The 27,690-nt window shown below is 42.2% G+C and overlaps 1 protein-coding gene across 1 annotated transcript; it reads right to left on the minus strand.

Moving 5' to 3' along the window:
- Positions 1–826: 826 nt before the first annotated feature.
- Positions 827–13,225, minus strand: CUNH16orf58 (chromosome unknown C16orf58 homolog; the record flags this gene model as incomplete). The annotated part of the gene is made up of 10 exons (XM_030969873.1): positions 13,219–13,225; positions 11,952–11,984; positions 11,320–11,425; positions 10,221–10,322; positions 9,238–9,308; positions 8,071–8,309; positions 6,706–6,763; positions 5,420–5,490; positions 1,485–1,643; positions 827–905 (listed from the first exon to the last, which is right to left on the minus strand). Coding segments are annotated over exons 3-10 (797 nt in total), but the record flags the coding sequence as incomplete, so codon positions are not given.
- Positions 13,226–27,690: the final 14,465 nt, after the last annotated feature.

Raw genomic sequence — 27,690 nt, forward strand, 5'->3', positions numbered from 1 at the left:
AATTCCCATTTGAAGCACAAAAAAATCCCCAAAATTCCCATTTTAACCCCCACAAAAAATCCCATTTTAAGCAAAAAAAATCCCCCAAAAATTTAATCCCCAAAAAATTCCAAAAAATTCCCATTTTAAGCACAAAAAATCCCCCAAAAATCCCATTTTAACCCCAAAATTTCCCATTTTAACCCCAAAATATTCCCCCAAAAATCCCATTTTACCCCCAAAAAAATCCAAAAAAATTTCCAATTTTATCCTTTAAAAAATCCCCAAAAAATCCCATTTTAATCCCCAAAATTCCCCAAAAATTCCCCAAAAATCCCCAAAAATTCCCAAAAAAATCCCAAAAATTTCCCAAAAAATTCCCCAAATTCTCAAAATATTTCCAAAAATTCCCCCCAAATTTTCCATTTTTTCTTTGGAAATTTCCCCAAATTCCCCAAAGCTGAGGAGATTCCCCCGAATTTTTACCGAATCTGCGAAGATTTCACCCGAAATTCCTCAAATTTTATCCAAATTCACCAAAAATCCCCCAAATTCTCCTCAGAACCCGGAAGTGCACCCGGAAGTGCCACCCGGAATGCCACCGGAAGTGCCACCGGAAGTGCCGCCATTTTAAAACCGGAAGCCACACCCCGGAAGTGACTCAGGGATAAAAAATCAAAACCGGAAGTATAGACAGGAAGTGAGACAGGAAGTGATGCAATCAGCAGAGCAGGAAGTGGATACCCCGGAAGTGACTTGAGAATGAGAAAACAAAACCGGAAGCAGGAAGTAGAACCCGGAAGTGAACCGGAAGTGGGGGTTTAATGGCGATTTTTGGGGCACCAACCTCGCAGGAGGGCGGGGCCGAGGTCCCGGAAGAGCCGCGAGGTCTCGGCCAGGACCCCCCAGGGAACGGCGCCCGGCGGTGCGGGGGGGGAGGCGTCGAGTCGGATCCAAAACCGCCGAAATTTCCCCCAAAAATTCCCATTTGAACCCCAAAATATCCCCCCCAAAAATCCAATTTTAACCCCCAAAAATTCCCATTGCAAACGCCCCAAAAAATCCTATTTTAACCACAAAAAATTCCCCAAAAATTCCCATTTTAACCCCCAAAAATTCCCATTTAATCCTCCCAAAAATCTCCTTTTACCCCCTAAAAATCCCATTTTGACCCCAAAAATCCCATTTTAACCCCCCAAAAAATCCTCAAAAAAAATTCCATTTTAACCCCAAAATGCCCCCAAAAATTCCCATTTTAATCCCCAAATTTTCCATTTCAACCCCAAAAAATCTCCCAAAAAGTCCAATTTCAACAACAAAATATTCCCCAAAAAATTCCCATTTTAATCCCCACATTTTCCATTTCAACCCCAAAAAATGCCCCAAAAAAGAAAAAAAAATTCTCAGAAAATTCCCCAAAAATTCCCAAAAATTCCCCAAAAAATTCCCCCAAAAATTCCCAAAAAATTCCCCAAAAATTCCCCAAATTCCCGGAATTGCTCACGGCAGCTCCGGAGTTTTTTCTGCAGCGGCTCCAATTTCCGTCCCAGCGGCGTCGCCGCCTCCAGGTCGGGTCCCAGGAGCTGCTCCAGGATCAGGGCCTGGGCACAGGCCAGGATTGCGGCTTCGGGGCGCCCCGCGGCGCAGCCCCACCCCCACCCAGCCTGCGGAGAGAAATCGGGCGGAAAAGTGCGCAAAAAATCGGAAAAAACGCTAGCAAAAATGGCCCAAAATCGGAGAAAAAAAGCCGCAAAAATCGGAGAAAAAAGCGGCGTAAAAATTCGCGTAGAAAAAAAATGGCCCCAAAATGGGGGAATTTGGAGGGAAAAATTCACTTAAAATTCAGCAAAAATTCACAAAAAATTCACGAAAAATTGACTCAAAATTCACCAAAAATTCACTTAAAATTCACCAAAAATTCACACAAAAATTGATTCAAAAATTCACACAAAATTGACCCCAAATTCACAAAAATTCACCCCAAAATCATCTCAAAATTCACCAAAAAAACCCACAGAAAATTCACCCAACGTTCAACCGAATTCACCCAAAATTCACCAAAAATTCTCACAAAAATCACAAAAAATTCTTTCAAAATTCGCGCAAAAATCACCAAAAAATCGCCTGAAATTCACAAAAATCCACCAAAAATGGCCCAAAATTCACCCAAAATCCACAAAAAAATTCATGAAAAATTCACACAAAAATCACCAAAAAATCACCCAAAATTCACCCAATAATTCATAAAAATATCACAAAAATCCACTCAAAATAAGACCCTGGAACGATGAAATTTGGGAACGAAAATTCCTGGAATTCCAAGCCAGGATTGGGGCTTCAGGGGCAGCCCCACCCCCACCCAGCCTGCGGAGAGAAATCGGGGTCGGAAAAGGGGGGAATCGAAAGACGAGAAAAAAGCGGCAAAAAAAAAAAGAAAAAGCGGAAAAAGCGTAAAAATCGGAGGAAAAACGGCGAAAATCGGAGAAAAAATGGCCCCAAAATGGGGGAATTTGGAGGGAAAAATTCATGAAAAATTCACAAAAAATTCACCAAAAATTCACGAAAAATTGACTCAAAATTCACCAAAAATTCACTTAAAATTCACCAAAAATTCACACAAAATTGATTCAAAAATTCACACAAAATTGACCCCAAATTCACAAAAATTCACCCCAAAATCATCTCAAAATTCACCAAAAAAACCCACAGAAAATTCACCCAACGTTCAACCGAATTCACCCAAAATTCACCAAAAATTCTCACAAAAATCACAAAAAATTCACCCAAAATCCACACAAAAAATCACCAAAAAATCGCCTGAAATTCACAAAAATCCACCAAAAATGGCCCAAAATTCACCCAAAATCCACAAAAAAATTCATGAAAAATTCACACAAAAATCACCAAAAAATCACCCAAAATTCACCCAATAATTCATAAAAATATCACAAAAATCCACTCAAAATAAGACCCTGGAACAATGAAATTTGGGAACAAAAATTCCTGGAATTCCAAGCCAGGATTGGGGCTTCAGGGGCAGCCCCACCCCCACCCAGCCTGGGGAGAGAAATCGGCTCGGAAAAGGGGAAATCGGAAAAAACGGCGCAGAAACGGCGAAAATCGGAGGAAAAACGGCGAAAATCGGAGAAAAAATGGCCCCAAAATGGGGGAATTTGGAGGGAAAAATTCATGAAAAATTCACAAAAAATTCACCAAAAATGCACGAAAAATTGACTCAAAATTCACCAAAAATTCACACAAAATTGATTGAAAAATTCACACAAAATTGACCCCAAATTCACAAAAATTCACCCCAAAATCATCTCAAAATTCACCAAAAAAACCCACAGAAAATTCACCCAACGTTCAACCGAATTCACCCAAAATTCACCAAAAATTCTCACAAAAATCACAAAAAATTCTTTCAAAATTCGCGCAAAAATCACCAAAAAATCGCCTGAAATTCACAAAAAAAAATGTCACCAAAATCCACCAAAAAAATCACCAAAAATGGCCCAAAATTCACCCAAAATCCACAAAAAATTCATGAAAAATTCACACCAAAATCACCAAAAAATTGCCCAAAATTCACCCAAACTTCACCCAAAAAATCACCCAATAATCACAAAAAAGTCACAGAAAAATCACCAAAAAATTGCCCAAAATTCACCCAAAATTTGCAAAAACGTCACTGAAAATTCACAAAAAAATTCTCACAAAAATCACAAAAAAAATCACCCAAAATTCACCCAAAAAATCACAAAAAAGTCACAGAAAAATTGCCAAAAAATCGCCAAAATTCACCCAAAAATCACCAAGAAATTGCCCCAAATTCACCCAAAATCCACTCAAAATTCTACTCAAGGACTACAAAATATCCCCACCCAGCCTGGAGAGAGAAATTGGGGTCAGAAAAGAGAAAATTGGGAAAAAACGGCGCAAAAACGGTGAAAATCGGAGAAAAAAAGGCTCAAAAATGGCAAAATTTGGAGAAAAAACGGCCCCAAAATGGGGGAATTTGGAGGGAAAAATTCACTTAAAATTCACAAAAAATTCACCAAAAATTCACGGAAAATTGACTCAAAAATTCACACAAAATTCACAAAAATTCACCCAAAAATCATCCCAAACTAACCCCAAAATTCACCAAAAAAACCACAGAAAATTCACCCAACGTTCAACCGAATTCACCCAAAATTCACCAAAAATTCTCACAAAAATCACCAAAAAATTCTTTCAAAATTCTCACAAAAATCACCAAAAAATCGCCTGAAATTCACCAAAAAAATTTCACCAAAATCCAGCCAAAAAATCACCAAAAATGGCCCAAAATTCACCCAAAATCCACAAAAAATTCATGAAAAATTCACACCAAAATCACCAAAAAATTGCCCAAAAGTCATCCCAAACTAACCTCAAAATTCACCAAAAAACCACAGAAAATTCACCCAAGGTTCAACCGAATTCACCCAAAATTCACCAAAAATTCTCACAAAAATGACAAAAAAAAATTCACTCAAAATTCACACAAAAATCACCCAAAATGGCCCAAAATTCACCCAAAATCCACCAAAAAATTCACCAAAAATGGCCCAAAATTCACCCCAAATCCACAAAAAATATTCATGAAAAATTCACACCAAAATCACCAAAAAATTGCCCAAAATTCACCCAAAATTCACGCAAAAATCGCCCCAAATTCACCTGAAATTCACCAAAAAAATTACTCAAAATTCACAAAAAAGTCACGAGAAATTATCCAAAAATTCACAAAATTCACCCAAAACACACAAAAAAATTCATGAAAAATTCACACAAAAATCACCAAAAACTTGCCCAAAATTCACCAAAAATCATTCAAAGTTCACCAAAAACTCTCACAAAAATCACAAAAAATTCACTCAAAATTCATGCAAAAATCGCCCCCAATTCACCTGAAATTCACCAAAAAAATTACTCAAAATTCACAAAAAAAATTCATGAAAAATTCACACAAAAAACACCAAAAAAATGGCCCAAAATTCACCCAAAATCCACAAAAAAGTCACAGAAAAATCACCCAAAAATCGCCAAAATTCACCCAAAACCCACCAAAAATTCACTCAAAATTCACCAAAAAAATTTCCCCAAATTGTGCATTTTTTCCCCAATTTTTTTTTTCATTTTCCACCCACATTTTAAAATTTTTGGCCTCTTTTTTTCCCCCAAATTTTGGATTTTTTTTTTTCTTTTCCCCCACAAAATTTCGCATTTTCTCCCCAAAATTTTGGATTTTCCACCTGAATTTTGGGGTTTTTTTTGGTCTCTTTCCTGGAAATTTTGGGATTTTTCTCCCAAATTTTGAATTTTTTCCCCCAAATTTTGAATTTTTTTTGTTTTTCCTTCAAATTTTGTGATTTTTTCCCTTTTTTCCCCCAAATTTTGGGATTTTTTTTCCCACCTTGGGAGGGGCGGAGCACGATGATGTAATCGGGGCTCCCGCATTCCAGAGCTTTCCGCAGCTCGGCCTCGCTGAAAAACGGGAGAAAAAATCCCCAAATTGGTCAGAATTTTAAAAAATCCACAAAATCCCCACAAAATCCCCACAAAATTTGCAAAAAATCCCCATAAAATTCAAAAAAATCTCACGAAATTTTAAAGAAATCTCCACAAAATTCGATAAAAAATCCCCAAAAAATCCCCTCAAAATTAACAAAAAAAATCCCAAAAAATTCCCCCCCAAAATTCCCCAAATTCTCCCAAAATTCCCAGAAAATACCCCAAAAATAATCCCACAAAATTGCCCCAAAAATTCCCCCCAAAATATTCCCAAAAGCCAAAAAAAATCCCTAAATATTCCCAAATCCCCAAAAAATCCCCAATTTCCCCCAAGATTTTCCCAAAAACCCCCCAAAAATAAAAAAAATTCCAAAATATTCCCAAAAAATCCCCCCAAAATCCCCAAATATTCCTCAAATTCCCCCAAAATTTCCCCAAAAATCCAAAAAAATCCCCAAAATATTCCCAAAAAACGCCCCAAAATCCCCAAATATTCCCCAAAGTCCCCCAAGATTTCCCCAAAAATCCCCCAAAAAAATCCCCAAAAATCAAAAAAAAAATTCCCAAAAATAAAAAAAAAATCCCAAAAATCCCCCCAAAAATCCCAAAATATTCCCCAAATTCCCCCAAGACTTCCCAAAAAATCCCAAAAAAATCCTAAAATCCCCCAAAAATCCAAAAAAAATTCCCCAAAAATCAAAAAAATCCCAAAATATTCCCAAAAATCCCCCCAAAAAAAAAAAAAATCCCCAAAAATCAAAAAAATCCCAAAATAATCCCAAAAATTCCCCCAAAATCCCAAAATATTCCCAAAAAAATCCTGAAAAAACCCCCAAAATATTCCCCAAATTCCCCCAAGATTTCCCAAAAAATCCCAAAAAAATCCCAAAAATTCCCAAAAAATCTCCAATTTCCCCCAAGATTTCCCCAAAAGTCAAAAAAATCCCAAAATATTCCCAAAAAATCCCCAAAAATATTCCCAAAAAAATCCCCTAATTCCCCCAAAATTTCCCAAAAAAAAATCCCCCAAAATCCAAAAAAATGTTCCCAAAAGTCCAAAAAAATCCCCAAATACTCCCAAAAAATCCCAAAAAATCCCCAAATTCCCCCCAAATCCCCAAAAATTCCCAAAAAATCCCAAAAATCCCCGAGTTCCCCAAACCGCCCGTTTCCCAGCATGCCCCTCACCTGCTCAGCAGCAGCTCCAGGGGCGCCCCCAGGTGCAGCCGCAGGCGGGACCCGAACCCTGGGGGGAGGGGGAGGGGCTATGACGTCATCTGGGTGTGCCCAGTGATGTCATCCAGGCGTGCCCCGTGACGTCATCCGGGCGTGCCCAATGACGTCATCCAGGTGTGCACGGTGACATCATCTGAGTGTGCCCAATGACATCATCTGGGTGTGCCCCGGTGACGTCATCCGGGTGTGCACGGTGATGTCATCTGAGTGTGCCCAGTGACGTCATCCAGGCGTGCCCAATGACGTCATCCGGGTGTGCCCCGGTGACGTCATCCAGGCGTGCCCAATGACGTCATCCGGGTGTGCCCCGGTGACGTCATCCGGGTGTGCATGGTGATGTCATCCAGGTGTGACCCGGTGACGTCATCCAGGGAATGCCCGGTGACGTCATCCAGGTGTGACCCGGTGACATCATCCAGGTGTGACCCGGTGATGTCATCCAGGTGTGCCCAATGACGTCATCTGGGTGTGCCCCAGTGACGTCATCCGGGTGTGCCCCGGTGACGTCATACAGGTGTGCCCGGTGATGTCATCTGAGTGTGCCCAGTGACGTCATCCAGGTGTGCTCAGTGACACCATCCGGGTGTGCCTGGTGACGTCATCCAGGTGTGCCCCGGTGACGTCATCCAGGTGTTCCCCTGTGACATCATCCAGGTGTCCCCAGTGACGTCATCCAGGTGTGCCCGGTGACGTCATCCAGGTGTGCCCCGGTGACGTCATCCGAGTGTGTCCCGGTGACGTCATCCAGGTGTTCCCCAGTGACGTCATCCGGGTGTGCCCGGTGATGTCATCCAGGTGTGACCGGTGATGTCATCCGAGTGTGCCCGGTGACATCATCCAGGTCTCCCCAGGTGACCCCAAATCCCCCAAAATCTCCCTCAGGTGACCCCAAACCTCCCCCAGGTGTCCCAGTGGGTCCCCAGGTGTGTCCAGATGACCGCAAATTCCCCCAGGTGTCCCCAAATCCTCCCCCGGTCCCCAGGTGACCCCAAATCCCTCTCAGGTGTCCCCAAATCCCCTCCAGGTGTGTCCAGGTTATTCCAAATCCCCCCGAGGTGTCCCCAGGTGTGTCCAGGTGACCCCAAATCCTTCAAACCCCCGCCCCCAGGTGACCCCAAAAACCTCCCCGGGTGTCCCCAGGTGACCCCAAAATCCTCCCCAGGTGTCCCCAGGTGTCCCCAAACCCCCAGGTGTCCCCAGGTGTCCCCAAACCCCCAGGTGTCCCCAGGTGACCCCAAACCCCCCCAGGTGTCCCCAGGTGTCCCCAAACCCCCCCAGGTGTCCCCAGGTGTCCCCACCCCGCCCAGGCGCCCTCACCTGGCAGCAGCGGCTCCCTGGGGTTCACCTGCTCGGGCGTCGGCACCTCCAGCTCGACCCCGCCCACTCCTGGCCGGGCCACGCCCCTCTCCCCTCTAGCCCCGCCCCCTCGCAGGGCCCAGCCAATGGCGAGGCGGAGGCGGGGCCGGTTCAGGGAGGTCAAGGTGAGGGAGCCGATGGCGGCCAGGTTGGCGCCCAGGTGAGCGGCCATGAGGAGAACCAGGGTGGCCCAGGTGAGGCTGGATGGGCGAGGGGGCGTGGCCAGGTGAGGGCGGGCACGCCCACTGCCTGTTAGGCCACGCCCCGTTGACAAAAAACAATGCCCGCTTGCGAATAAGCCACGCCCACCCAAGGTGGGAGAGGCCAAAGCTCACCTGGGTGGGAGCTGAGGCCACGCCCACCTCACCGAGACCACGCCCAGGTGATGATGGACAGGTGAGAGTGGGACACGCCCACTTACTGGTAGGCCACACCCATCCCACCTAACGGGGGAATCTCAACTCACACTTAGGCCACACCCACCTCACGCCCACATCACCTGGCCACGCCCACATCACCAGGACCACGCCCAGGTGAGCCTGGACAGGGCAGGGGCGTGGCCAGGTGAGAATGGACACGCCCACTGACAGGCCATGCCCATTTACAACTAAGCCACACCCACCTATGCTGGAAAGCACCAAACCACACCCAGGCCACGCCCACTGCCCGATAGGCCACACCCACCCCACCTAAACCACCTTTACTGCTGTTGGCCCCGCCCCCTTTCCCCAAGCCCCTCCCCTTTCCCAGTTAACCCCTTTAAGCCCCTCCAATTTAAGCCCCTCCCATTCCCCTTTAAGCCCCTCCCATTTCCCAATTTGAAGCCCCACCCCCTGTCAAACTTAAGCCACACCCCTTTTCTGCAAGCCACACCCACTAAAGAGACACCACCCAATTAAAACCCCTCCACTTGAAGCTCCTCCCCTTAAGACACGCCCCTTTCCCCAAGCCACACCCACCACTTGAGGCTCCTCCCCTTTAAGCCACGCCCTTTTCCCTTCAATTAGGCAAGTTTCACCTTCATTTTGGCCCCGCCCCTTTCTCCCTTAGGCCCCGCCCCCTCTGGCTACACACTTTAAGTAGCCCCTCCCACTCAAGCCCCGCCCCTTTTAAAGCCCCGCCCCTTACCATGGCCGACCGTCCAAGAGTGGGAGGAGCAACAGCGACAGCAGCAGCCCCGCCCCGTTCACCAGCGTCTCCTGCCCGGTAAAAACCAGTATGGACCAGTACAAACCAGTATGGACCAGTATAAACCAGTATGGACCAGTATGGACCAGTATAAACCAGTATAAACCAGTATGGATCAGTATGGACCAGTACAAGCCAGTATGGGCCAGTATGGACCAGTATGGACCAGTATAAACCAGTATGGACCAGTATGGACCAGTATGGACCGTATGGACCGGTATAGACCAGTATAAACCAGTATGGACCAGTATGGACCAGTATGGACCAGTATGGACCAGTATGGATCAGTATGGACCAGGACGGACCAGTAAAAACCAGTATGGACCAGTACAAACCAGTATGGACCAGTATAAACCAGTATGGACCAGTACAAGCCAGTATGGGCCAGTATGGACCAGTATGGACCAGTATGGACCAGTATGGACCAGTATGGACCAGTATGGACCAGTATGGACCAGTATGGACCAGTATGGACCAGTATGGACCAGTATGGACCGGTATGGACCGTATAGACCAGTATAAACCAGTATGGACCAGTATGAGATACGGTATGACCAGTATGGACCAGTAGACCAGTATGGACCAGTATGGACCAGTATGGACCAGTATGGACCAGTATAGACCAGTATAAACCAGTATGGACCAGTATGGACCGGTATGGACCAGTATAAACCAGTATGGACCAGTACGGACCAGTATGAACCTTCCCAGTCCAAACCAGTGCTCCCAGTCCCACCCGGCTGCCGTCCTTGGCGGCCATCTTGGATAATTCACTTGGCGGCCATCTTGGATTGCTAGCACATTTACCACTCTAAACCAGTAAAAACCAATACAAACCAGTACAAACCAGTATAAACCAGTACAGACTGCCCCCAATCCCCTCCCAGTGCCCTCCCAGTACAAACCAGTGCCCCCAGCCCCACCTGGCTGCTGTCCTTGGCGGCCACGTCGGCCACGTTGTCCCTCCGGGCCTGGTGCACGGCCAAGGCCGCCCTGGTGGCGCCGCCGGCCACGCCCACCACGCACTGCGACCAGTACAGACCAGTATGGACCAGTATGGACCAGTACAGACCAGTATGGACTAGTAAGGACCGGTATGGACCAGTATGGACCAGTACGGACCAGTATGGACCAGTATGGACCGGTATGGACCAGTACAGACCAGTATGGACCAGTATGGACCGGTATGGACCAGTATGGACCAGTATGGACCAGTACGGACCAGTATGGACCGGTATAGACCAGTATAAGCCAGTATAAACCAGTATAAACCAGTATGGACCGGTATGACCGGTATAGACCAGTATGGAAAAAACCGGTATGGACCAGTATAAAACCAGTATGGAGATGTTTTAAACCGGTATAGACCAGTATAAACCAGTATAAACCAGTATAAACCAGTTTAAACCGGTTTAATTGGAAAAAACCTGGTACAAACCAGTATAAACCAGTATGAAATGTTTTAAACCAGTACAAATAGAAAAAACTGGTGTAAACCAGTATAAACCAGTATAAACCAGTGTAAACCAGTATACACAGGTTTCAGTTTTACATTGACTCCCAGTCCAAACCAGTATAAACCAGTACCAGCCCCCCAGTTCCATCCCAGTCCATCCCAGTCCCTCCCAGTCCATCCCAGTCCCTCCCAGTCCATCCCAGTTCCATCCCAGTCCATCCCAGTTCCATCCCAGTTCCATCCCAGTCCCTCCCAGTCCCCCCCAGTCCATCCCAGTTCTTCCCAGTCCATCCCAGTCCCTCCCAGTCCCTCCCAGTTCCATCCCAGTCCCTCCCAGTCCATCCCAGTTCCCTCCCAGTCCCTCCCAGTCCCCCCCAGTCCATCCCAGTTCCATCCCAGTTCCCTCCCAGTCCATCCCAGTCCCTCCCAGTCCATCCCAGTCCACCCCAGTCCCTCCCAGTTATCCCAGTCCCTCCCAGTCCACCCCATTCCCTCCCAGTCCACCCCAGTCCCTCCCAGTCCCTCCCAGTCCCTCCCAGTCCACTCCAGTCTCCTCCCAGTCCCACCCTGGCCGCGGCCGCCATGACCAGGAGGGCGGGGCCAAGGCTCAGCCAATGGGGAGCGAGGATTTCCAGCACCAGGGCGACGTCATTGAGGAGATCCGCCACGAACCTGAGGGGGGGGGGGGGGCTTGCCCTTATTTGGAGTTGTGGGCGTGGCCTGCCCATATATGGCTGCGGGAGGGTGGAGCTTGGGGATTGGGTGACGTATGCTGTAAGGGAGGGGCGGGGCTTAGGTGGGAGTGGCCATATATGGGAAAAGGGGCGGGGTTTGAGGTGTGGGTGGGGCGTGGTGCCATATATGGCAAGGGTGTGGGCGTGGCCTGTCCATATATGGTAAAAGGGGTGGAGCTTAAGCTTTGCTGTGATACATGGCGAGGAGGCGGGGCTTAAGGATGGCAACCAATTGCCATATATGGAAAAGGGGCGTGGCTTAGGCTCAGTGCCATATAATATAAAAGGGGGTGGAGCTTAAGATCTGCTGCCATATATGGCAAGGAAGGGGTGGGGCTTAAGCGTGGCAGCTCATTACCATATATGGAAAAGGAGGTGTGGCTAAGGCTCAGTGCCATATATGGTAGAAGTGGGTGGGGCTTAGGTGGGTGTGGCCGTATATGGGGAAAGGGGTGGGGCCTCACCGCCATTGCTTGGCCTCGCAGTCCAGGTGGCTCCTGGGGGAGGGAAAACCAGTACAGACCAGTATGGACCAGTATGGACCAGTATGGACCAGTATGGACCAGTATGGACCAGTACATGACCAGTATGGACCAGTATGGACCAGTATGGACCAGTATGGACCAGTATGGACCAGTATGGACCAGTATGGACCAGTATGGACCAGTATGGACCAGTATGGACCAGTATAAACCAGTATGGACCAGTATGGACCAGTATAAACCAGTGCAAACCAGTCCCTCCCAGTCCACCCCCATCCCTTCCAGTTTACCCCAGTTTATCCCAGTTTGTCCCAGTTTATCCCAGTGCCTCCCAGTCTATTCCCAGTTTATCCCAGTATAACCCAGTTCCCCCCAGTTCATTCCAAATCCCTTCCCAGTTCCCTCCCAGCCCATTCCCAGTTCATCCCAGTCCATCCCAGTCTATTCCCAGTTTATCCCAGTTCATTCCCAGTCCCTCCCAGTTTATCCCAGTCCGTCCCAGTTCATCCCACTCCATTCCCAGTTTATCCCAGTCCTTCCCAGTATGGACCAGTGACATCCCACTTTATCCCAGTCCGTCCCAGTTCATCCCAGTCCATCCCAATCCCCTCCCAGTCCCTCCCAGTTCATCCCAGTCCATTCCAGTTTATCCCAGTCCATCCCAGTTCATTCCCAATCCCCCCCCCAGTTTATCCCAGTTTATCCCAGTTCCCTCCCAGTCCCTTCCCAGTGTATCCCAGTATAAACCAGTACAAGCCAGTCAACCCCAGTCTACCCCCGTCCCTCCCAGTTTATCCCAGTTTGTCCCAGTCCATTCCCAGTTCCCTCCCAGTCCCTCCCAGTATAAACCAGTTCCCTCCCAGTTCATTCCCAATCCTTCCCAGTCCCTCCCAGTATGGACCAGTGACATCCCAGTTCCTCCCAGTCCATTCCCAGTTTGTCCCAGTTTATCCCAGTTTGTCCCAGTTCATTCCCAGTCCCTCCCAGTTTATCCCAGTCCATCTCACTTCCTCCCAGTTCATCCCAATCCCCTCCCAGTCCCTCCCAGTTTATCCCAGTTTGTCCCAGTCCATTCCCAGTTTGTCCCAGTTTATCCCAGTCCATCCCAGTCCCTCCCAGTCCCTCCCAGTCCATTCCCAGTTTGTCCCAGTCCCTCTCAGTCCATCCCAGTCCATTCCCAGTTTATCCCAGTTTGTCCCAGTTCCCTCCCAGTCCATTCCCAGTCCGTCCCAGTCCGTCCCAGTCTCACCCCTGCAGCCCCAGTCCATCCCATCCTGGTCACGATGCCGACCCGTCTGAGGAACAAGTCCATTCCCAGTTTATTCCGGAGTTTTGCGAATTCTCAGGCCATTCCCAATTTTTGGGGAAATTTGGGGATTTTGGGATTTAAGGATGGAATTCTGGGGATTTTGGGGGGAAATTTGGGAATTTTGGGATTTTTGGGATGGAATTTTGGGAATTTTGGAGCTGGAATTCTGGGAATTTTGGGATGAAATTTTGGGAATTCTGGGGATTTTGGGGATGGAATTTTGGTGAATTTGGAGCTGAAATGCTGGGAATTTTGGGGGGGGAAATTTGGGAATTTGGGGATTTCAGGGTGGAATTCTGGGAATTTGGGGGGAAATTTGGGAATTTTGAGAATTTGGAGATGGAATTCTGGGAATTTTTGGGTTGAATTTTGGGAATTGGGGGGTGGAATTTTTGGGAATTGGGGGTGGAATTTCGAGGATTTTGGGGAGGAAATCTGGGAATTCTGAGATGAAATTTGGGAATTTTGGGAGGAAATTTGGGGGGAATTCTGGGAATTTTGGGATGAAATTTTGGGGAATTTGGAGCTGGAATTCTGGGAATTTTGGGGGAAATTTGGGAATTTGGAGAATTTGGAGCTGGAATTCTGGGAATTTTGGGAGGAATTCTGGGAATTTTGGGGGGAAATTTGGGAATTTTGAGAATTTGGAGCTGGAATTCTGGGAATTTTGGGAGGAATTTTGGGAATTTCGGGGGGAAATTTGGGAATTTGGGGATTTCAGGGTGGAATTCTGGGAATTTTGGGATGGAATTTTGGGAATTTTGAGAATTTGGAGATGGAATTTTGCAGATTTCAGGATGAAATTTTGGGAATTTCGGGGGGAAATTTGGGAATTTGGGGATTTCAGGATGGAATTCTGGGAATATTGGGGGGTGGAATTTTTGGGAATTTGGGGGTGGAATTTCGAGGATTTTGGGGAGGAAATCTGGGAATTCTGAGATGAAATTTGGGATTTTTGGGAGGAATTTTGGGAATTTTGGGGGGAAATTTGGGAATTTTGAGAATTTGGAGATGGAATTCTGGGAATTTTTGGGTTGAATTTTGGGAATTGGGGGGTGGAATTTCGAGGATTTTGGGGAGGAAATCTGGGAATTCTGAGATGAAATTTGGGAATTTTGGGAGGAAATTTGGGGGGAATTCTGGGAATTTTGGGATGAAATTTTGGGGAATTTGGAGCTGGAATTCTGGGAATTTTGGGGGGAAATTTGGGAATTTGGAGAATTTGGAGCTGGAATTCTGGGAATTTTGGGAGGAATTTTGGGGGGAATTTTGGGAATTTTGGGATGAAATTTTGGGAATTTTGGGATGAAATTCTTGAAATTTTGAGAATTTGGAGCTGGAATTTTGGGAATTTTGGGAAATTTGGGGATTTTTGTGGGGAAATTTGGGAATTTGGGGATTTCAGGGTGGAATTCTGGGAATTTTGGGATGGAATTTTGGGAATTTTGAGAATTTGGAGATGGAATTTTGCAGATTTCAGGATGAAATTTTGGGAATTTGGGGGGGAAATTTGGGGATTTCAGGATGGAATTCTGGGAATTTTTGGGTTGAATTTTGGGAATTGGGGGGTGGGATTTTTGGGAATTTGGGGGTGGAATTTCGAGGATTTTGGGGAGGAAATCTGGGAATTCTGAGATGAAATTTGGGAATTTTGGGAGGAAATTTGGGGGGAATTCTGGGAATTTTGGGATGAAATTTTGGGGAATTTGGAGCTGGAATTCTGGGAATTTTGGGAGGAATTCTGGGAATTCTGGGGGGAAATTTGGGAATTTTGAGAATTTGGAGCTGGAATTCTGGGAATTTTGGGAGGAATTTTGGGAATTTTGGGGGGAAATTTGGGAATTTTGGGATGAAATTCTTGAAATTTTGAGAATTTGGAGCTGGAATTTGGGGAATTTTGGGAATTTTGGGGATTTTTGTGGGGAAATCTGGAAATTTGGGGATTTCAGGGTGGAATTCTGGGAATTTGGGGATGGAATTTTGGGAATTTTGAGAATTTGGAGATGGAATTTTGCAGATTTCAGGATGAAATTTTGGGAATTTGGGGGGGAAATCTGGGGATTTCAGGATGGAATTCTGGGAATTTTTGGGTTGAATTTTGGGAATTGGGGTGGGAATTTTTTGGGAATTTGGGGGTGGAATTTCGAGGATTTTGGGGAGGAAATCTGGGAATTCTGAGATGAAATTTGGGAATTTTGGGAGGAAATTTGGGGGGAATTCTGGGAATTTTGGGATGAAATTTTGGGGAATTTGGAGCTGGAATTCTGGGAATTTTGGGGGGAAATTTGGGAATTTGGAGAATTTGGAGATGGAATTTTGGAATTTGGGAGGAATTTTGGGGGGAAATTTGGGAATTTTGGGATGAAATTCTTGGAATTTTGAGAATTTGGAGCTGGAATTTTGGGGAGGAATTCTGGGAATTCTGAGATGAAATTTGGGAATTTTGGGAGGAATTTTGGGTGGAATGCTGGGAATTTTGGGATGAAATTCTTGGAAGTCTGAGGATTTGGGAATTCCAGGATTTCAGGGTGGAATTGGGGATTTGGGGATGGAATTTTGGGGAATTTGGAGCTGGAATTCTGGGAATTTCGGGGGGAAATTCGGGAATTTTGGGAATTTGGGGATGGAATTTTGGGAATTTTTGGGTTGAATTTCGGGAATTTGGGGGTGGAATTTTGGGGAATTTCGGGGCTGGAATTTGGGGATTTTTTTTGAGAATTCTTTGGAATTTTGAGCTCAGAATTTTGGGGAATTTTTTTTGAATTCCAGGAATTTTTGGGGATTTTTTGGTTATTTTTTGGGAATTTTTTGGGGAATTTTTGGGGAATTTTTTGGGATTCTTTTGGGAATTTTTGGGGGTAATTTTTTGTGGAATTGTGATTTTGTTGGGGAATTTTTTGGGGAATTTTTAGGAAATTTTTGGGAATTTTTTGGGATTTTTGGGGGAATTTGGGGGTATTTTTTTGGGAATTTTTTTGTGAATTTTTTTGGGAATTTTTAGGGGAATTTTTTGGGAATTATTTTTGGGGGAATTTTTGGTGATTTTTTTGGGGAATTTTTGGGGATTTTTTTTGGGAATTTATTGGAATTTTTGGGGAAATTTTGGGGGGAATTTTTGGGGAATTTTGGGGGGATTTTTTTGGGAATTTTTTTGGGAATTTTTGGGGAATTTTTTTGTTTTGGGAATTTTTTTTTTGGGGAATTTTTGGGGAATTTTTGGGGGGAATTTTTGGTGAATTTTTTTGGAATTTTTTTGGGGAATTTTTGGGAAAATTTTGGGGAATTTTTTGGGATTTTTTCAGGAATTTTTGGGGACATTTTTGGGGAATTTTTTGGGAATTTTTGGGGGAATTTTTGGGGGATTTTGGGGGTGAATTTTGATTTTTGGGGGGATTTTTTGGGAATTTTTTTGGGAATTTTTAGGGGAATTTTTTGGTGGAATTTTTGGGGGAATTTTTAGGGAATTTTTGTGATTTTTTTGGGAATTTTTCAGGAATTTTTGGGAATTTTTTGGGAATATTTTTTGGTATTTTTTGTGGATTTTTGAGGAACTTTTTGGGAATTTTTGGGGTGAATTTTTGGGGGAATTTTTTGGGATTTTTTGCGAATTTTTGGGGAATTTTTGGGAATTTTTTGAGGATATTTTTGGGGGATTTTTTGCGGAATTTTTTGGAATTTTTTTGGGATTATTTTGGGAATTTTGGGGGAATTTTTTGGGGAACTTTTTGGGTATTTTTTGTGGATTTTTTGGGAATTTATTGGGGAATTTATTTGGGATCTTTTACGGTGAATTTTTTTGGAATTTTTGGGGGAATTTTTTGTGGATTTTTTGGGGGATTTTTGGGGAATTTTTTGGGAATTTTCGGGAATTTTTTGGGGAATTTTTTGGGATTTTTTTGGGGAAGTTTTTGGGGAAATTTTTGGGGAATTTTTAGGGAATTTTCGGGATTTTTTTGGAATTTTTGAGGAATTTTTGGGAATTTTTTTGGAATTTTTGGGGAATTTTTTTGGGGAATTTTTGGTGAATTTTTTTGGAATTTTTTGGGAATTTTTGGGAAAATTTTGGGGAATTTTTTGGGATTTTTTCAGGAATTTTTGGGGAAATTTTTGGGGAATTTTTTGGGAATTTTTGGGGAAGTTTTTGGGGAAATTTTTGGGGAATTTTTTGGAATTTTTTGGGAATTTTTGGGGGGGAATTTTTTTGGGAAATTTTGGTGATATTTTTTTGGATTTTTTTTTTTTTTTTTGGGAATTTTGGGGGAATTTTTTGGGGGAATTTTTTGGGAATTTTTTGGGGATTTTTTGGGAATTTTTTGTGAATTTTCGGGGGAATTTTGGGCCTTTCCCCACCTCGGATGAGCCAGGTGAGCGCGGCCCCGGTGACGGAGGCGGAGCCGTCGCCGACCCCGACGGCCTCGAGCACGGCGCGGGCAGAGAGCGAGGAGCAGAGCGAGGAGCAGAGGGCCTGGAACCAGCACGGACCAGTATAAACCAGTATGGACCAGTATGGACCAGTATGGACCAGTACGGACCAGTATGGACCAGTATGGACCAGTATGGACCAGTACGGACCAGTACGGACCAGTACGGACCAGTATGGACCAGTACGGACCAGTATGGACCAGTACGGACCAGTACGGACCAGTATGGACCAGTATGGACCAGTATAAACCAGTATGGACCAGTATGGACCAGTATAAACCAGTATGGACCAGTATGGACCAGTATGGACCAGTATGGACCAGTATAAACCAGTATGGACCAGTACGGACCACTATGGACCAGTATGGACCAGTATGGACCAGTACGGACCAGTATGGACCAGTACGGACCAGTATGGACCAGTATGGACCAGTACGGACCAGTATGGACCAGTATGGACCAGTATGGACCAGTATGGACCAGTATGAACCAGTACGGACCAGTATAGACCAGTATGGACCAGTATAAACCAGTATGGACCAGTATGGACCAGTACAGACCAGTACGGACCAGCACGGACCAGTACGGACCAGTATGGACCAGTATGGACCAGTATGGACCAGTATGGACCAGCACGGACCAGTACGGACCAGTATAAACCAGTATGGACCAGTATGGACCAGTATGGACCAGTATGGACCAGTATGGACCAGTATAAACCAGTACGGACCAGTATAAACCAGTATGGACCAGTATGGACCAGTATGGACCAGTATGGACCAGTATAGACCAGTTCTCCCAATCCCCTCCCAGTACAAACCACTCTCTCCCAGTCCAAAGCAGTCCAAACCAGTATAAACCAGTCTCTCCCAGTATAAACCAGTACAAACCAGTCCATTCCCAGTACAAACCAGTACAAACCAGTCCAAAGCAGTCCAAACCAGTATAAACCAGTATAACCAGTACAACCAGTACCTACAGGCTGTCCCAGTCCATTCCCAGTACAAACCAGTTTCTCCCAGTACCTCCTAGTACAAACCAGTACAACCCAGTACAAACCAGTCCCTCCCAGTATAAACCAGTACAAACCAGTCTAAACCAGTATAACCAGTACCTGCAGCCCATCCCAGTCTCTCCCAGTCTCTCCCAGTATAAACCAGTACAACCAGTACCAGAATCCCGTCCCAGCCCATTCCCAGTCCAAACCAGTACAAACCAGTATAAACCAGTACAAACCAGCATAAACCAGTATAACCAGTCCCTCCAGCCTATCCCAGCCCAAACCAGTCCAAACCAGTATAAACCAGTACCTGCAGCCCATCCCAGTCCATTCCCAGTACAAACCAGTCCAAACCAGTATAACCCAGTCTCTCCCAGTCCAAACCAGTCCAAACCAGTATAAACCAGTCCAAACCAGTACCTGAATCCCGTCCCAGCCCATTCCCAGTCCAAACCAGTCCAAACCAGTATAACCCAATATAAACCAGTATAACCCAGTCTCTCCCAGTCCAAACCAGTCCGAACCAGTCCAAACCAGTATAACCCAGTCTCTCCCAGTCCAAACCAGTCCAAACCAGTCCAAACCAGTCCAAACCAGTATAAACCAGTCCAAACCAGTACCTGCAGCCCGTCCCAGGCCTGGTAGGCGCCGTAGTCGGGGCTGACGCTCTCGGGGAAGCCCTGGGGGAGCAGCAGCCGCTGGAAATTCCCAAAAAATTCCCCAAATTCCCGGAAAATTTGGGGGGAAAAAGGAGGAAAGTGTCAGTGGGGGAGGGGAAAGGGAGGAAATTCCCAAAAATTCCCGAAAAATTTCCCAAAAATTCAAAATAAATTCCCGAAAATTTTCCCCAAAAAATTCCCCAAAATGTCCCCCAAAAATTCTGGAAAAATTCCCCAAAAAATTCCCCAAAATTCCCAAAAAAATGTCCCCAAAATTTTAAAAAAATTCCCAAAAATTCCCCCAAAATTTCCCAAAAAATTCCCAAAAATTCCCGAAAAATGTCCCCAAAAATTCCCAAAAAATCCCCCAAAAAATCCCAAAAAAATTTCCCAAAAATGTTCCCAAAAATTCCAAAAAAATTTACCGAAAAATTCCCAAAAAATCCCCTAAAAATTTAAAAAAAATTCCCCAAAAATTCCACAAAAATTCCCCAAAAATTCCCCCCAAAATTCCCAACAAATTCCCAAAAAATTCCCGAAAAAATTCTTCCCAAATATTCTCCAAAACAAAATCAATTTTTCCCCAAAATTTCCCCATTTTTTCCCCAAATTTCCCCAAAATCCCCCCAAAAATTCCCCAAAAATTCCCCCAAAAAATCCCAAAAAATTCCCCAAAAAATCCCCCAAAATCCCAAAAAATTTCCCAAAAATTCCCCAAAAAATTCCTCAAAAATCCCAACAAAATCCCCAAATTTTCCCCAAAATCCCCAAAATTTCCTTTAAACAATTCTCCCAAAATCTCCCCACAAAAATCACCAAAAAAATCACCATAAAAATCCAATTTTTTCCCCAAAATTTCCCCAATTTTTGCCAATTTTTTCCCCAAAATTTCCCCAATTTTTGCCAATTTTTTCCCCAAAATTTCCCCATTTTTCCCCAAATTTCTCCCCAAATTTTCCCGCAATTCCCCGAATTCCCAAATTTCCCCAAATTCTCCCGGAATGTTCCGGAATGTTCTCACCGTGGCCGCTCTCTGCAGCCTCTCCCAGAATTTTCCAGCCGCCCCAAAAAAATTCCTCAAAAATTAAAATAAAAAATTCCCAAACATTCCCGAAAAATTCCCAAAAAATGTCCCCAAAAATTAAAAAAAAATTCCCCAAAAATTCCCCAAAAAATCTCGACAATTTCCCCCAAAATTCCCAAAAAATCCCCCCAAAAAATCCCAAAAATTCCCCAAAAAATTCCCAAAAATTCCCCAAAAATTCCCCCAAAATTTCCCAAAAAATTCCCAAAAATTCCCGAAAAATGTCCCCAAAAATTCCCAAAAAATCCCCCAAAAATTCAAAAAAATTCCCAAAAATTTCCCAAAAATGTTCCCCAAAAATTCCAAAAAAATTTACCGAAAAATTCCCAAAAAATCCCCTAAAAATTAAAAAAAAATTCCCCAAAAATTCCCACAAAAATTCCCCAAAATTCCCCACAAATTCCCAAAAATTCCCAAAAATTCCCAAAAATTCCCAAAAATTCCTCAAACTATTCTCCAAAAAAAACCCCAAAAATCCAATTTTTTCCCCCAAAATTTTTCTCCGTTTTTCCCAAATTTCCCCCAAATTTCTCAAAACAATTCCCAAAAAATTCCCCCAAAAATCCCAAAAAATTCCCCAAAAAATCCCCCAAAATCCCCAAAAAATTTCCCCAAAAATTCCTCAAAAATCCCAACAAAATCCCCAAATTTTCCCCAAAATCCCCAAAATTTCCTTTAAACAATTCTCCCAAAAATCTCCCTAAAAATTCCAAAAAATCACCAAAAAAATCACCGTAAAAATCCAATTTTTTCCCCCAAATTTCCTCAATTTTTGCCAATTTTTTCCCCAAAATTTCCCCGTTTTTCCCCAAATTTCTCCCCAAATTTTCCCGCAATTCCCCGAATTCCCAAATTCTCCCCAAATTCTCCCGGAATGTTCCGCAATGTTCTCACCGTGGCTGCTCTCCGCAGCCTCTCCCAGAATTTTCCAGCCGCCCCAAAAAAATTCCTCAAAAATTAAAATAAAAAATTCCCAAACATTCCCGAAAAATTCCCAAAAAATGTCCCCAAAAATTCCCAAAAAAATCACGAAAATTTCCCCAAAAATTCCCCAAAAATTCCCAACAAATTCCCAAAAAATTCCCGAAAAATTCCCAAAAATTCCTCAAACTATTCTCCAAAAAACCCCCAAAAATCCAATTTTTTCCCCCAAATTTTCCCCGTTTTTTCCCAAATTTCCCCCAAATTTCTCAAAACAATTCCCAAAAAATTCCCCCAAAAAATTCCCCAAAAAATCCCCCAAAATCCCAAAAAATTTCCCCAAAAATTCCTCAAAAATCCCAACAAAATCCCCAAATTTTCCCCAAAATCCCCAAAATTTCCTTTAAACAATTCTCCCAAAAATCTCCCTAAAAATTCCAAAAAATCACCAAAAAAATCACCGTAAAAATCCAATTTTTTCCCCAAAATTTCCCCAATTTTTGCCAATTTTTTCCCCAAAATTTCCCCAATTTTTGCCAATTTTTTCCCCAAAATTTCCCCATTTTTCCCCAAATTTCTCCCCAAATTTTCCCGCAATTCCCCGAATTCCCAAATTCTCCCCAAATTCTCCCGGAATGTTCCGGAATGTTCTCACCGTCGCTCTCCCGCAGCCTCTCCCAGAATTTTCCAGCCGCCCCAAAAAAATTCCTCAAAAATTAAAATAAAAAATTCCCAAACATTCCCGAAAAATTCCCAAAAAATGTCCCCAAAAATTCCCCAAAAAATCTCGAAAATTTCCCCAAAAATTCCCAAAAAATTCCCCAAAAATTCCACAAAAATTCCCCCCAAAATTCCCAACAAATTCCCAAAAAATTCCCAAAAATTCCCCAAAAATTCCCCCCCAATTCTATTCCCAAAAATTCCCAAAAATTCCCGAAAAATGTCCCCACAATTCCCAAAAATCCCCCATTAAAAAATTCCCAAAAAATTCCCGAAAAATGTCCCCAAAAATTCCAAAAAAATTTACCGAAATATTCCCAAAAAATCCCCTAAAAATTAAAAAAAAATTCCCAAAAAATTCCCAAAAAATTAAAAAAAAATTCCCGAAAAATTCCCAAAAAATTCCCCCCAAAAATTCCCCCACAACCACCAAAATTCACCAAAAAAAACCCCAAAATCCAATTTTTTCCCAAAATTTTCCCTTTTTTTTTTTTTCAAATTCCCCCCAAATTTTCCCCAAAAAATTCCCAAAAAATTCCCCAAAAAATTCCCAAAAATTCCCAAAAAATTCCTCAAAAAAACCCCAAAAATCTGCCAAAAAACCCCAAAAATCCAATTTTTTTCCCCAAAATTTTCCCCGTTTTTTCCCAAATTTCCCCCAAATTTCTCCCCAAATTTTCCCGCAATTCCCCGAATTCCCAAATTCTCCCCAAATTCTCCCGGAATGTTCCGGAATGTTCTCACCGTGGCCGCTCTGCGCAGCCTCTCCCGGGATTTTTCGCCTCCGCGGCTCCGGAGTCGCCCCCGAGGGTCGCCCTGGAAGCGCGAAACCTCCAGGGAACCCCAGAAAGTGCGGCACAAAACCGGGGCTGGGAAATCGGGGAGAATGAAAGATTGTGGGGAAAAATTGGGGAAAAATTCAGAATTTTAGGGAAAAAAATTGCAGAAAATTTGGAGAAAATTTGGGGAAAAAATTGGGAAAATTTGGGGAAATTTTGGGGGAAAATTGGGATTTTTATGGTGATTTTTGGTGAGGTTTTGGTGATTTTTTGGAAATTTTAGGGAAATTTTTGGGGGAATTTTGAAAGGAAATTTGGGGATTTTTTGGGGAATTTTTGGACAAATTTTAAAGGAAATTTTGGGGATTTTTTTGGGAATTTTTAGGGGAAATTTTGGGGATTTTCTGCGATTTTTGGTGGAATTTTTGAGGAATTTTTTGGAATTTTTAGGAAAATTTTTGGGATTTTTTGAGGATTTTTTCGGAAATTTTTGGGGAATTTTTGGAGGAATTTTTTGGAATTTTTTAGGGAAATTTTAGGGATTTTTTGGGGGAAATTTTGGTGATTTTTTGGAATTGTTTTTTGGAAATTTTTGGGGATTTTGGGAGAAATCTTGAAGGAAATTTTGGGGGTTTTTTGGGGATTTTTTGGGGATTTTTTGGGGAATTTTTGTGGAATAATTGGAAAATTTTTTTGGGAGTTGATTTTTTATTTTTGGGGATTTTTTGGGGATTCTTTTGGAATTTTTATGGGGAATTTTGGGGATTTTTGGGGATTTTTTGGGGAAATTTTGGGGAAATTGTTTGGAATTTTTGGGGGAATTTTTGGGGAAATTTTTAGGGAAATTTTAGGGATTTTTGGGATTTTTTTGGAGAAAAATGGGAATTTTTTGGTGATTTTTTGGTGATTTTTTTGAATTTTTTTGGAAATTTTTTGGGGAAATTTTGGGGATTTTTTTGGGAAATTTTTGGGAGAAATTTTAAAGGAAATTTTGGGGATTTTTGGGAGAATTTTTTGGATTTTTTTGGGATTTTTTTTGGAATTTTTTGGGAAATTTTTGGGGGATTTTTATGAGAATTTTTGGGATTTTTTTGGATTTTTTGGGGAATTTTTTGGGGGATTTTGGGGGAAATTTGGGGATTTTTGGTCGCCCTGGAAGCTCGAAACCTCCAGGGAACCCCAGAAAGTGCGGCACAAAACCGGGGCTGGGGAAAGAAAAATTACAGATTTTTGGGAAAAAATTGGGGAAAATTTGGAGAAAATTTGGGGAAAAAATTGGGAAAATTTGGGGGAAATTTGGGGAAATTTTGGGAAAAAAATTGGGAAAATTTGGGGAAAAAATGGGGAAATTTTGGGGAAAAAATGGGGAAATTTTGGGGAAATTTTGCCAAAAAATTCGATTTTTACGGTTATTTTTTAGTAATTTTTTTTGGAATTTTTAAAAAAATTTTTGAGGAAATTTTGGGGATTTTTTGGGCTTTTTTAGGGAATTTTTTTGGTGATTTTTAGGGGATTTGTTTTGATTTTGGTGGAATTTTTGGTGGATTTTTTGGTGATTTTTTGGAATTTTTTTTTGGAAATTTTGGGGATTTTTTGGGGATTTTTTTTGGATTTTTTTGGGGAATTTTTTGGGACTTTTGGGGATTTTTGGAGGAATTTTTTGGGAATGTTTTGGAATTTTTTGGGAAATTTTTGGGGAATCTTTTGGGAGAAGTTTTTGGATTTTTTTGGATTTTTTGGGGATTTTTTGGGGGGATTTTGGGGGAAATTTGGGGATTTTTGGTCGCCCTGGAAGCGCGAAACCTCCAGGGAACCCCAGAAAGTGCGGCACAAAACCGGGGCTGGGAAATCGGGGAAAATGAAAGATTGTGGGGAAAAAATTGGGGAAAAAATTCAGAATTTTAGGGAAAAAAAATTGGAGAAAATTTGGGGAAAATTTGGGGAAAAAATTGGGAAAAATTGGGGAAATTTTGGGGAAAAATTTGGATTTTTATGGTGATTTTTGGTGATGTTTTGGTGATTTTTTGGAATTTTTAGGGAAATTTTTGGGGGAATTTTGAAAGGAAATTTTGGGATTTTTTGGGGAATTTTTGGACAAATTTTAAAGGAAATTTTGGGGATTTTTTTTTGGAATTTTTTAGGGGATTTTTGGGGATTTTTTGCGATTTTTGGTGGAATTTTTGAGGAATTTTTTGGAATTTTTAGGAAAATTTTTAAGGGATTTTTGGGGATTTTTTCGGAAATTTTTGGGGATTTTTGGAGGAATTTTTTGGAATTTTTAGGGAAATTTTAGGGATTTTTTGGGGAAATTTTGGTGATTTTTTGGAATTTTTTTGGAAATTTTTGGGATTTTGGGAGAAATCTTGAAAGGAAATTTTGGGGATTTTTTGGGGAATTTTTGGGGATTTTTTGGGGATTTTTTGTGGAATTTTTGGGGATTTTTTTGGGAGTTGTTTTTTTTTTTTTGGGGATTTTTTGGGGATTCTTTTGGAGTTTTTATGGGGAATTTTTGGGATTTTTGGGGGATTTTTTGGGGAAATTTTGGGGAAATTTTTTGGAATTTTTGGGGGAATTTTTGGGGAATTTTTAGGGAAATTTTAGGGATTTTTGGGATTTTTTTGGAGAAAAATGGGAATTTTTTGGTGATTTTTTGGTGATTTTTTGGTGATTTTTTGAATTTTTTTGGAAATTTTTTGGGAAATTTTGGGGATTTTTTGGGAAATTTTGGGAGAAATTTTAAAGGAAATTTTGGGGATTTTTGGGATTTTTTTGGATTTTTTGGGATTTTTTTGGAATTTTTTGGGAAATTTTTGGGGATTTTTTGGGAGAATTTTTTGGATTTTTTTGGATTTTTGGGGAATTTTTTGGGGGATTTTGGGGGAAATTTGGGGATTTTTGGTCGCCCTGGAAGCGCGAAACCTCCAGGGAACCCCAGAAAGTGCGGCACAAAACCGGGGCTGGGAAATCGGGGAAAATGAAAGATTGTGGGGAAAAAATTGGGGAAAAATTCAGAATTTTAGGGAAAAAAATTGGAGAAAATTTGGGGAAAATTTGGGGAAAAAATGGATTTTTACGGTGATTTTTTGGTGATTTTTTTGTGATTTTTTGGGAAATTTTCAGGGAAATTTTTCGGATTTTTTTGGAGAAAAATGGGGATTTTTTGGTGATTTTTTTGAATTTTTTTGGAATTTTTTTTGAAATTTTTTGGGAAATTTTTGGGATTTTTGGGGAATTTTTGGGAGAAATTTTAAAGGAAATTTTTGGGGATTTTGGTTTTTGGGATTTTTTGGGAAATTTTTGGGGATCTTTTGGGGATTTTTTTGGATTTTTTTGGATTTTTTAGGAATTTTTGGGGGGGATTTTTGGGGAAATTTGGGGATTTTTTGGGGGAAGCCTTGAAACCTCCAGGGAACCCCAGAAAGTGCGGGAAAACCGGGGCTGGGGGAAATTTTGGGGACAATGAAAGATTGTTTTGAAAAATTTTGGGGAATTCAGAATTTTAGGGAAAAAAAATTGGAGAAAATTTGGGGAAATTTGGGGAAAATTTGGGGAAAAAAATGGATTTTTTCGGTGATTTTTTGGTGATTTTTTGGAAATTTTTGGGAAAATTTTGGGGATTTTTTGGGGATTTTTTTTATTTTTTGGGATTTTTGGGGGAAATTTTTTGGAATTTTTGGGGAATTTTTGGGGAATTTTTAGGGAAATTTTTTAGGGATTTTTGGGGATTTTTTGGAGAAAAATGGGAATTTTTTGGGGATTTTTGGTGATTTTTGGGTGATTTTTGGGGATTTTTTGGTGATTTTTTGGTGATTTTTTTGGAAATTTTTTGGGAAATTTTGGGGATTTTTTGGGGAATTTTGAGAGAAATTTTAAAGGAAATTTTTGGGGATTTTTTGGGGATTTTTTGGGGAATTTTTTGCATTTTAAGGAAATTTTGGGGATTTTTGGTGTTTTTTGAAATTTTTGGAAATTTTGGGGGATTTTGGGGAATTTTTTGGGATTTTTTTGGGAATTTTTTGGAATTTTTTGGATTTTTTGGGGATTTTTGGGGGATTTTTGGGGGAAATTTGGGGATTTTTGGTCGCCCTGGAAGCGCGAAACCTCCAGGGAACCCCAGAAAGTGCGGCACAAAACCGGGGCTGGGAAATCGGGGAGAATGAAAGATTGTGGGGAAAAAATTGGGGAAAAATTCAGAATTTTAGGGAAAAAAATTGCAGAAAATTTGGGGAAAATTTGGGGAAAAAATTGGGAAAATTTGGGGAAATTTTGGGGAAAAATTTGGATTTTTATGGTGATTTTTGGTGATGTTTTGGTGATTTTTTGGAATTTTTAGGGAAATTTTTGGGGGAATTTTGAAAGGAAATTTTGGGGATTTTTTGGGGAATTTTGGGACAAATTTTAAAGGAAATTTTGGGGATTTTTTTGAATCTTTAGGGAAATTTTGGGGATTTTTGCGCGATTTTGGTGGAATTTTTGAGGAATTTTTTGTTTAGGAAAATTTTTGGGATTTTTTGGGGATTTTTCGGAAATTTTTGGGGATTTTTGGAGGAATTTTTTGGAATTTTTTAGGGAAATTTTAGGGATTTTTGGGGGAAATTTTGGTGATTTTTTGGAATTTTTTTGGAAATTTTTGGGGATTTTGGGGAGAAATCTTGAAGGAAATTTTGGGGATTTTTTGGGGATTTTTTGGGGATTTTTGGATTTTTTGGGGAATTTTTGGGGATTTTTTTTTTTTTTGGGAGTTTTTGGGGTTTTTTATTTTTTTTGGGGATTTTTGGGGATTTTTTTGGAATTTTTATTTTTGGGGGATTTTTTTTGTCATTTTGG

Source organism: Camarhynchus parvulus, unplaced genomic scaffold (assembly GCF_901933205.1).
Source record: "Camarhynchus parvulus unplaced genomic scaffold, STF_HiC, whole genome shotgun sequence".
Taxonomy (NCBI): Eukaryota; Metazoa; Chordata; class Aves; order Passeriformes; family Thraupidae; genus Camarhynchus; species Camarhynchus parvulus.